The sequence below is a fragment of the Rhincodon typus genome, chromosome 9 (genome assembly GCF_021869965.1).
Source record: "Rhincodon typus isolate 14 chromosome 9, sRhiTyp1.1, whole genome shotgun sequence".
In the NCBI taxonomy this organism is placed as follows: Eukaryota; Metazoa; Chordata; class Chondrichthyes; order Orectolobiformes; family Rhincodontidae; genus Rhincodon; species Rhincodon typus.
In genome coordinates this window covers 3,918,150-3,928,816 of record NC_063340.1, presented here as the reverse complement: position 1 = coordinate 3,928,816, position 10,667 = coordinate 3,918,150, and the positions used below count along the sequence as shown (strand labels likewise).

General features: G+C 40.7%; 2 protein-coding genes across 5 annotated transcripts in view; one reads left to right on the top strand and one right to left on the bottom strand.

The window, feature by feature from the left end:
• aplf (aprataxin and PNKP like factor) overlaps positions 1-229 on the bottom strand; it is a 229,812-nt gene extending 229,583 nt beyond the window's left edge. For all 4 annotated transcript variants that reach the window (XM_048601430.1, XM_048601433.1, XM_020516088.2 and 1 more), the window contains exon 1: positions 137-229. In XM_048601430.1, coding sequence (XP_048457387.1) covers positions 137-220 — 84 coding nt within the window. In that variant the 5' untranslated portion in view covers positions 221-229. The remainder of the gene's footprint in view (positions 1-136) is intronic.
• A 165-nt stretch (positions 230-394) lies between these two features.
• Positions 395-9,038, top strand: LOC109916377 (F-box only protein 48). The gene is made up of 3 exons (XM_020516086.2): positions 395-511; positions 1,860-2,422; positions 8,510-9,038. Exons 2-3 carry the CDS (start codon positions 2,120-2,122, stop codon positions 8,669-8,671), a joined length of 465 nt encoding a protein of 154 aa, XP_020371675.1. The 5' UTR covers positions 395-511; positions 1,860-2,119; the 3' UTR covers positions 8,672-9,038.
• Positions 9,039-10,667: the final 1,629 nt, after the last annotated feature.

Below are 10,667 nucleotides of genomic sequence, written 5' to 3'. Positions count from 1 at the left end.
ATAGGGGTGGGGTGGGGTGGTGAAGGGATAGGGGTGGGGTGGGGTGGTGAAGGGATAGGGGTGGGGTGGGGTGGGGTGGGGTGGGGTGGTGAAGGGATAGGGGTGGGATGGGGGGGGGATGGGGGTCGTCTCTCACCCGGAGAAAAGGGCCGCGGCCTACGGCGGTCAGGCCTCCCGCAAGAGCGATGTTCCCGCACCCGTCCTCGGGCTCCAGCTCCATCCTCCTCCCGTTCCTGGGAGGGAACTCACATTCCTCCCCTTGCTCTGAGGTGACGGTCACCGTGCGGTTCCTGTACAAGCTCGCCCTCCGCCGGCACCGGGAACGAGCGACACCGTCAGAGCGCTCCGAACTACAACTCCCAGGCTCCCCCGCGGGCGCCTGCGCCCTTGCGGACGGCCGCCTGCCCCGCGCGACACGAATGCGGAAACAGTGCGCGAGCGAGTGATGTCGCAGAAAAACAAAGATCAACGGCCGGAGATTTAAACCGAAAACAAACAAGATCCGAATGAAGTGAGAGAGAAAGACGGGGAGAAATGGGAATGGGAGAGAGGGAATGCGATTGGGGAATGGGGAGAGTGGGATGTGGATTGGGGGAATGGGGAGAGGGAGGATGGGGATGGGGAGAGGGGGGATGGGGATGGGGTGGGGGGGGGAGGGGGGGGGGGGGAGGGGGGGAGTGGGAGAGGGAATAGAGAGGTGAGTGAGTTGAGAGTGGGAGGGGGAATGGGCAGGGAGAGGACGATGAAGAGGTATGGGGTGGGGAGGAGGGGCTGGGTGGTTAGTGAGGGGTGGGCTGAGGGCGTAGGTGGGAGGGCATGGGGAGTGAGGGAGGTGGGCAAAGTGAAGGGGAGCAAGGATGGGAGGAGGAGAGAGTGGGGGCGACTGAGGATGAAATGGGCAAGTTGTAGAAACCGAGAAGGCAGTGCCTCCAGAAATAAGCAACAGTTTGGACCTCTCAAATTTCAAATCTAACATTGGTCTTGCTTTTTGTGCACCTTCTTTGCAGCCATAACTTTGTATTCCTTGCTCTGTTCAATCACCCTATGATCTTTGTATGTTATTATCTGCCTGTACTGCATGTAAACAAAACTTTTCACTGTACTTAGGTACATGTGACAATAATAAATCAAATCAAATACATGTCAAATCAGGACAGTCATCATCTCCAGGGCATTAACCATGGAACATGATAAATGAGTTACTGGTCATATGATGAACACAGAAAAGCATTGACGGAGGATGGGGTTTTAAAAAAAAATTGCCAGGTTAAACTACAAACGTGCACTAAAAGGACAGGTTAAACTATTACAGACTAAAACATGAACTTTACAGATTCAAAGATAACACGAACAATACATGGATAAGCAGTGTGGTGTTTTACAAGAAGTCTCTCAGTTTGCAGATTAAGGTACAGACTCAGGTTATACAGTTAATAGTGGCGGGATAACCTGGTGTAAGTTGGCAATTTGCAATACAGGACCCAATGACATATTCCAGATTTAAAGATAACAGGTGAGCAGATAAAACTCATATGCCAAACCCTTTCTGCTAATAACGAAATCAGTAATTGCTCTAAAAAGTCAGCAGGTCTGGCAGCATCTGGGGAAAAACAGCAAAATAAACATTTCAGGTCCAGTGATCCTTCTTGAGAACCTTCACTGGACCAGAAATGTTAACTCTGCTTTCTCTCTTCACAGATGCTGCCAGACCTGGTGAGTTTTTCTTGCAATTTTTGATTTTGTTCCTGATTTCCAATGACTGCAATTCTTTGGACTTTCCTTTCTGCTAATAATTTGCTGTGCATCTTGAACATTAAAAAATCTAAAAAAGGAATAAATCTGTAAACAATATTTTTCAGAGGCCTGCAGAGTAGTACGTAGCCTGAGGAAAAGAGACTGAGGAGCCAATAGACGACCAAAAGAAAGGAGACAAAAGAAAAGCAACAATGACAGTGATGTAAGAAATTCGCAAAAAAGAAAAGATGAATAATAAATAGATGGACAAGAAGTTTGGTGACAGAGTCTTATGTCAGTAAGACAGAAAATCAACCAATAAGACTAGTTAAAATTTGATTTGGTTTGTTTTAAAAGATCTTTTGAGATTCTGGAACAAAAAATTATGCAAAGGTCTTGCAAAAGAAATAAGCAGATTGCTAATGGTGAAGACAAAACTATTTTCTCCGCTGTGCAAAAAAATCTACAAAATCGTTTTGATTTTGCCCAGTTTTTGCCTCAAGAGTTAACTCTGAAAATTTTCAGTGAACTGGACATTCGAAGCTTGTCTAATGCTGCAATGACTTGCAAAGCGTGGAATGATCTGATCGAAACCAGTGACAGCCTTTGGTACAATCACTGCCTGACCATACTGGCTGTCTGCAAGCGGGAGCTGCAGTGGGATCGAGCACATGGACTTTCATGGAAGGTTTGTGCAGTTGGCAATAATTTACATGAAAGTTTAGGCATTTTTATTGTCCAGCTGCACCCTGTTCCTTTTTACTCAGAGTGTTTCACTGTCACTTTTGTTTCTCTTTTTCACCAGTATTCTCCCCGTTGTTGTCCATTATATCATTGTAAGTGCAAACTTTATCAGAATGGGAACAGTTTAAGAAGAATGCTCATTCCATCCAGCAGGGAGCAGCATGCACTTTTGATATAAACAATTATTAGCAAAGCACAGAATAGACAAATATGGTAGTGCCAATGACTACATGAGATGAGGACGACTGTGATAGAAGTTAAGAGGATCTGGAAAGGCTGGTGGAGTGGGCACCATACAGTAAATCAGGTAAACAGTGATGTAGTGATAATGTCTTTGGACTAGTACTACTGCTACTGCTCTGGAGATGTGGGTTCAGTTGTGGACAGGCCAGTTTGGAAAGAACATGAAGGTTTTGGAGAGAATACGGATAGCGTTCACTAAAATACTTCAGTGGATGAGAGATTGCTGTTATGCAGGGAGACTGGAGAAGCTGGGATTGTTCTCCTAAGTGTAGAAAAGCCTAAAAGGAGATTTGATGAAGCATTGAGAGAGTAAATAAAGAGGATCTATTTCCAGTTGATAACCAGTGGATACAATTTTAAGTTGATTAGTAAAAGAATGAGGAGCAACATAAGAAAATTATTTTTTGCAACAAACAGTCATCATGTGGCATGTGCTGTCTTATAGACTGATAGAAACAGTTTTGAAAGGAAACCCCCAAAAGAGAATTAGATAAATGATGAGAAAGAAAATGTTTCAGGAAAATGGGAAAAGAGCTGACTAGAGAGATCAACTTGATGGATCTTTGAAAGAGCTGGCACAGACTTGATGATCTGAATAGCCACCTTCAGGATATTTTCTGGTCAACCTGTACAGAGATATTATTACATACCTCTAGAGCAGGTGCAATTTGAAACCAGGTCTCCTGCTATATTATTCAATGATTTTTATGAACTCTTATGTTCACGGTATAGGACGTTTAAGGCTAACCACCTTTTATGATGTGACTTTCACAGAATAAGCAGAATATAAGCAGAGTTGATCAATACCTGGAGAGAAAAGGCAGATTATTTGTTTGAAAATAAAAATGGAAAATACTGGTATTACTGAGCAGGTCTTGCAGCATTAGGTTGGGTGAAGTTTAAGATAAAATCAATTTTGAGTGAGGACTGGTGAGATAAGGACAAAAGAAAGGCCTATGATAAAGTGGAAATCAGGAGGAACTGAATGACAGAAAAGCTAGATCCAACGGCCAAAGAGAATAGAGGTGGGACAAGGAAGGAAACAAAAGATGTGCTGAGAGCAGGTGCTGCTGACTGGAAAAAAAATTAAGAGAAAGGAAATCGAAACAGTGGTCAAGGAAAGGAAGGAAAAACTTGGAATTGGTCCAAGTGAAACTGAAAGAAGGGTATAAATTGGAGATTTCCACTTCAGGGTTAGAGTTGAAGGAGAGGGTCTGAGTCGGACTGAAACAAGGAATGTTCCACATTTCTGAAAAAAAGATAGGCATGGCTAGGATCCAAATGAGTATGCATAGCAACACCTGTATGGAGGTAGTGAGATGAATTAAGGGAGAAATTGTTCAGTCAGATCACAGGTTCTGCCAGATGGGGGAGACTGGTGGTCAACAGACACTGTTCTTGTATTTTTCTTTCAATCTGGCACCTGATCTTGGCACATCCCTTAAAGTCATACAGCACTGAAATAGACCCTTTGGTCCAACCAGTCCATGCCAACCATAATTCCAAACTAAACTAGTCCCACATGCCTGCACTTGGCCCACATCCCTCCAAACATTTCTTACTCATGTGCTCATCTAAATGTCTTTCAAATGTGGTAACTGTACAAGCATTTACTAATTCCTCTTGAAGTTCATTCCAAACACCAACCATACCCTGCGTAAAAGAAAAAATTCCCCCATATCCTATTTAAATCTTTCTCCTCTCACCTTAAAAATATCACCCCTAGCCTTGAAATCCCCCACGCTAGGGAAAAGACACCTGGCATTCACCCTATCTGTACCCCTCATGATTTTACAAACCTCTCAACCTTTACAATCCAGTGAGAAAAGTCCCAGCCTATCTAGCCTTTCCTTATAACTCAAGCCTTCCATTTGCGGCAACAGCTTGGTAAATCTCTTCTGAACCCTCTCCAGCTTAATAATATCCTTCCTATTAATAGGGAGACCTGCTCTCGGCACGTCTTTTGTTTTCTTCCTTGTTCCATCTTCGTTCTGTTTGACCCTCAGGTCTAACGCTTCAATTTGTCCTGTCTTCCTATCACAGATCCTTTTGTTCTTGTCCTACCCAGCACCCACTCAAAACCTATTCCATCTCTTAAGTTCTGATAAAAAATTATCAATTTAAATCATTAGCTCTGTACCTCTCTCCACATACGCTGAGTGTTTCTAGCATTTTCCGTTCCTATTTCAGATTTCTGGCACCAGCAGTGTTCTGATTGCAGGTCACTGTGTTCCCTTTTATTAATGTTAATGAACCATTGTAGTTTTTGAATCACTTTACTTCACCATCATGATTTGGAAATATATCGCTATTCTGTCGTGCGGTGAAAATCTCGGAACTCCCTCCCTGACAACATTGTGGGTCTACCTACAGCACATGGACTGAAGCGGTTCAAGAAGGCAGTTCACGACCACCTCTCCAAGGGCAATGAGTAATAAATGTTAGCCCAGCCAGTGATGCCCACATTCCCATGAATGAATAAAAAAATTCCTTCTGGGTATTTTCTCAGAATTTCAACATTTCTAGTAGTTTCTTCCTTCATACTGCCCACATTTGTAGAGTTCTGCAATAATACTTGTTGCAATCTTTCTTACAAAATGAGTTTTTATTAGTATTAAAAGTTGGATTGTTCCATCTGTAATAATTGTGGTGACCACTGCAAGCATACAGTGTACTTTAGTTTGGCATATTCAATGATTTGACTGACAAAGCAAGTCCTAAAGGGATTATAAATGGAAAAAATGAAAACATCCACATCCCTGAGTTCATAATCATTGTTTTTCATTTTTCAAGTTGTAGGAACATAGGAAACAGATTATGGCCATTCAGCTTCTCAAGCTTACTCTGTCATCCTAAATAATGGATGATAATCTACCTCAATGCCATATTCCCATGCTAACCTCATATTCTTTGATATCATTAATAACCAGAAATCTATAAATCTCTGACTTTAACCTATTTAATCACTGAGCTTCCACAACCCTCTGGGGTAGAGAATTCCAAAGATTCATCACCCTCTAAGTGAAGATATTTCTCCTCACCTCAGTCCCGAAAGACTTGCCTGTTATTCTGACACCATGGCCTCTAGCTGTAGGCATTCCCCTCCCCACCCCCAAGCCAGAAGCAACGTCCTTTGTGCATCCAATCTGTCTATCTCTTTACGAATTTTGCAAGTTTTATAAGGTCACCTCTTATTCTCTTGAATGTAAGAGAATACAGACCCAATATCCTTAATTTCTGCTCATAGGGCAGTCCCATCATCCCAGGAATACCTCTATGGCAAGTAAACCTTGTTTAGGCAAGGGGATCAGAACTGCATGCAGTATTCCTAGTGTGGTTTAACCCAGGTTCTATACAATTGAAATTTTTCTACCTCTGTGCTCAAATCCTCTTGTGATAAAAATTAACATGCCATTAATATTCCAAATAGCTAGCTTTCACTCATTTTGGAACATGGAGACCTAGGCCCCTTCGGAGTTACCAGTTTCTCAACTTTTTAGAAATACTCTGAACCTTCATTCCTCCTGCTTAAGCGGATATTGTCACCCTTATCCACATCATAGTCCATCTGTCAAGCTCTTGTCCACTGACTCAGTATGTCTAAATCCATCTGAGTCCCTTTGCTTCCTCCTCACAACTCATAATCCCACCAATGATTTGTATCATCTACAAACTTAGAAATATTACAGTTTGTCCCCACATCCAAACCATTGATATGGATTAAGAACAGTTGGGGCCCAAGCACTGATTCCTACAGTACCTCACTGGTCACAGCCTGCCAACCTGAGAATGCACCATTTATTCCTGCTCTGTTTTCTGCCTGTTGGTAACATCCTGGAAAAGCACCATCAGGCTCGTCAAACATGATTTCCCCTTCATAAATCCATGTTGATTTTGCCCAATCAGACAATTATTTTCTAAATATCCACAGTAATAGCTCAGAGTATTTTTCTTATTCCTGAAATCAGACTGAAGTCTGTAATCCCCTGCTTTAGAACGTCCTTCCTTTATGATCTGATTTTATGCATCTCACTATATACTTTAATATGCTGTTCACTAAATTCACTTAATTAAATGCTTGGTCTTCTTTTGCTGAATTCTAAAATTCTCCCAATCCTTGGGCTTGCAACATTGTTCTCTCTTAACCAGGAGTTTAATCCATTTTCTTTCATCTTTGGGACTTAGCTTCAATCCATTTCAGACTGATGCAATGAAAATATTCTTTTTTTCCCTGTTTGAAGAAATTATGTATGCAGTGTGGGCATTTTTAACCCAGTTAGAACCCAGGTTTATTCTATAATCAGCCATACTGTTGGGATTGGAGGATTTCTCAGCCACCTGCATTCTCTTTCTGCTGGCTGCGTAAAGTTTCCACACTATAGAGAGAATTATAACCTAGCCATCATAACAAACTTAACACTTTGCATTCATTTTTTGAAGCGAGATTTCAATTGCATCTTCCACAAGTAAACCTTTAACCCTAATACTGCTTTAAAAAATTAACGAGTTTACCAATCTCCAGTCTTCCAAGAGATTGCAAAACGTGTGGTTATTACTTCACAGGAATGTTATCAAGCACAATTTCTCACCAAGCCCCAATTGAAGATAGTGGACAGAAGATGAAAAGCTTGCTCAAAGAAGTCGGAATAAGGAGCTTCTGAAATGAGGTAGAGAGGCAGACCGGTTTAGATGGGGAATTCCAGAATTTGCAGTTACGCTGGTCGAGCAATGAAAACTCGGGGTGGTTTTAAAATTGAATGACCAGGATACAAAGTAGATCAGAAAACGTAAGCGTTGATGGCTAGTCATGGAGTCATACAGCACAGAAACAGACCCTTTAGTCCATGCCAAACATAATCCCAAACTAACTTATCCCACCTGCCTGGTCCTGGCCCAAATCCCTCCAAATCTTTCCTGTTCATATGCTTATCCAAATGTCTTTTTAAATGTTGTAATTGTACCCATATCCACCACTTCTTCAGGAAGTTCGTTCCACATGTGAACCACCCACTGTGTAAAAAAATGCCCCTCATGTCTTTTTTAAATCTCTCTCCACTCACTTTAAAAATGGACCCCCTAGTCTTGAAATCCCCTATCCTCCGCAAAAGACAACTACCGTTAACTCTCCCTATACCCTCATTATTTTATTAACTTCTATAAGTTCGCCTCCCAACCTCTTATACCCCAGTGAAAGAAGTCCTAGCCTGTCCAGACTTATTTTATAACTCAAACCTTTCATTCCCGGTAATGTCCTGGTAAATCTCTTCTGAACTCTCTCCGGCTTAATAATATCCTTCCTATAACTGGGTGACCAGAACTGGATGCAGTGCTCCAGAAGAGGCCTCACCAGTGTCCTGTACAACCTCAACATGACTTCCCAACTCCTGTACTCAAAGGACGGAGCAATGAAGGCAAGTGTGCCAAACCATTTTTAACTGCCCTGTCTATATGTGATGCAAACTTCAAAGAATTATGTACCTGAATGCCTAAGTCCTTCTGCTCTATAACACTACTCAAGGCAACATAGTTTCATAATAAATGATAACTTTTGTTGTATAAAATCATGCAATGCTGAAAAATAACAAAACTGATCAGCCTTCTTTTCTTCAGTCATTCAGAAATGAAATCAGATATCCATATTTAATATGCAGCATTTTCATCAAATATCATTTTCTACTTACTGCAAATGCATTATTGCCAGGTGGAATGATCTTAATTGTTCAGCTTTTGTTTCATAAATGATAAAAGTAATATTAAAGTTGAGACATTTTCTTTTCTTAATATGTAGGTTACTCTGATGAGGAACTACAAGAAAAGCAACATAAAACGAGCATGGTTAGATGGTCAGTACAGTTACATTCATTCTGCAGCCGAGCTTCTACACAACAGTATGTGTGAAATGGATGCAGATGCTTGGGGAGAGATACTGGAGGCTGAACTGGAAAGATAGTGTTGTGTTAATTTGGACCATTTATTGCAGCATCATGCACTCACAAAAAAAGCTAAAAGCACTAGAATAAAAGTATTTGTTTTATTCATCAAATGGTTTATGCTTTAAAAAATAGTAAACAAGAAATTTTATTGCATTTGTCATCTTTTAATTGAATACTTAAAGATGGAATTTATTTAAAAATTGCAATTTTATTGAAATATTTAAAAGTAAAGAACCTTTTTTAAGAAATGCGTTCTACTGTTTTAAGCACTTTTGGGTTTTTTTGTAAATTTATCATGGAGATTGTGATAATAGTACTGTAAATTTGGTTCCTGTCTGTTTGTACTATACAGTCAGAAATAAACCTTGGACATTGTTTTTTCGACTAATTCGTCTGCTGCTAATTTTGGCAATTCTGTAATTCAGTCAACACCACTAAAAAAATCTAATTGATTTAAAGGTGTGCTACAAGAGTGAATATAATCATTACTTTTACAAATCTTAATAATATTGAATAATTCTGTCAACACATTTGTTTCTGTTAACCTTGAGGTATTTATTACTGAAATTATACAGTTATCACATTCCTGATGACTTTGTTGATCAGTGCTAAGACTGAACAAAACAGATTGAAAGGTTCACTGCTGGTCTGGGCTAGGTTAGAAATATTGTAGTTCACCTTTGTGCCTTTGGTAGGAATCCGGATAATAATCACTTCCATTTGTAATCATATCTTTTTATTCCTGGAATATGAGTTCAGTTGCTAAAACTAGAGGGCATAGGTTTAAGGTGAGAGGAGAGAGATACAAAAGGGTCCAGAGGGACAGTTTGTTTCATACAGGGTGGTGAATATCTGGAATGAGCTGCCGGAGGTAGTGGTGGAGGCGAGTACAACTTCGTTATTTAAGAACATTTAAACAGGTACATGGATGGGATAGGTATGAAGGAATATGGACCAAATGCAGGAAAATGGGTCTAGTTTAATTGTGAAAATTGGAAGGCATAGACAAGTAGGTCCAAAGGGCCTGTTTCCATGATGTATGGCTATGACTCCCTCAAGTCTCTCTCCTGTCAGAAGCTTTGTATCTATTAAATAAGTAGAATGTTATGAATATTGTCGAAGATTGGTAATTGCTTCACTCCTTCAGAAAGGAATCCTCTTTTTAATCATTAATGGGGATAACCTGATTTCCCTGGAGAAGATTAGCTACGTTCTTGACAACTGAGTGGATTCCTAGTCTATTTCTCAGGGCAGTTAAGTCACCTACTTTGTTGTCAGTCTGGAGTCCCTTACAGTCCTACAGACTGAGTAAAGATGGTAGTTTTCCATCCTGAAAGGAAATTAAAGAACCCAAGGATTTTGTCTCAAAACCTGATAGTATCGTGATTACCTTTATTTGTTACTTGCCTTTTATTGCAGATTTATTTAATTAATTAAATTTAAATTGTTCAGCTGCCATGGTGGAATTAGAGTAGTTATGTAATAGATTTGGCCATTGGATTCCTAGTCCAATAGCATGATAACCACTCACCACTATTTCACACTTGGAATCCTGAAGCCAATTGTAATGACCCACAGCGAGCTCTGTATAAACATGGAAACATAGAAGATAGGAACAGGAGAAGGCTGAATAGCCTTTCGAGCCTGCTCTGCCGTTCATTACAATCATGGCTGATCGTCCAACTCAGTAACCTAATCCTGCTTTCTCCCCATAACCTTTAATCACATTCGCCCCAAGCGCTATATCTAGCTGCCTCTTGAATACATTCAATTTTTGGTGTCAACTACTTCCTGTGGTAATGAATTCCACAGGCTCACTACTCTTTGGGTGAAGAAATGTCTCCTCATCTCTGTCCTAAATGGTCTACCCTGAATCCTCAGACTGTGACCCCTGGTTCTGGACACACCCACCATCGGGAACATCCTCCCTGCATCTACCCTGTCTAGTCCTGTTAGAATTTTATAAGTCTCTATGAGATCTCCCCTCATTCATCTGAACTCCAACAAAAACAA

What these genes read in the sequence shown, in the direction of transcription:
- LOC109916377 (XM_020516086.2), top strand. Translation starts at nt 2,120, where the DNA reads ATGCAAAGGTCTTGCAAAAGAAATAAGCAGATTGCTAATGGTGAAGAC. An exon ending in CACATGGACTTTCATGGAAG is followed by an intron (nt 2,423 to 8,509) that starts GTTTGTGCAGTT and finishes CTTAATATGTAG; the next exon opens with GTTACTCTGATGAGGAACTA.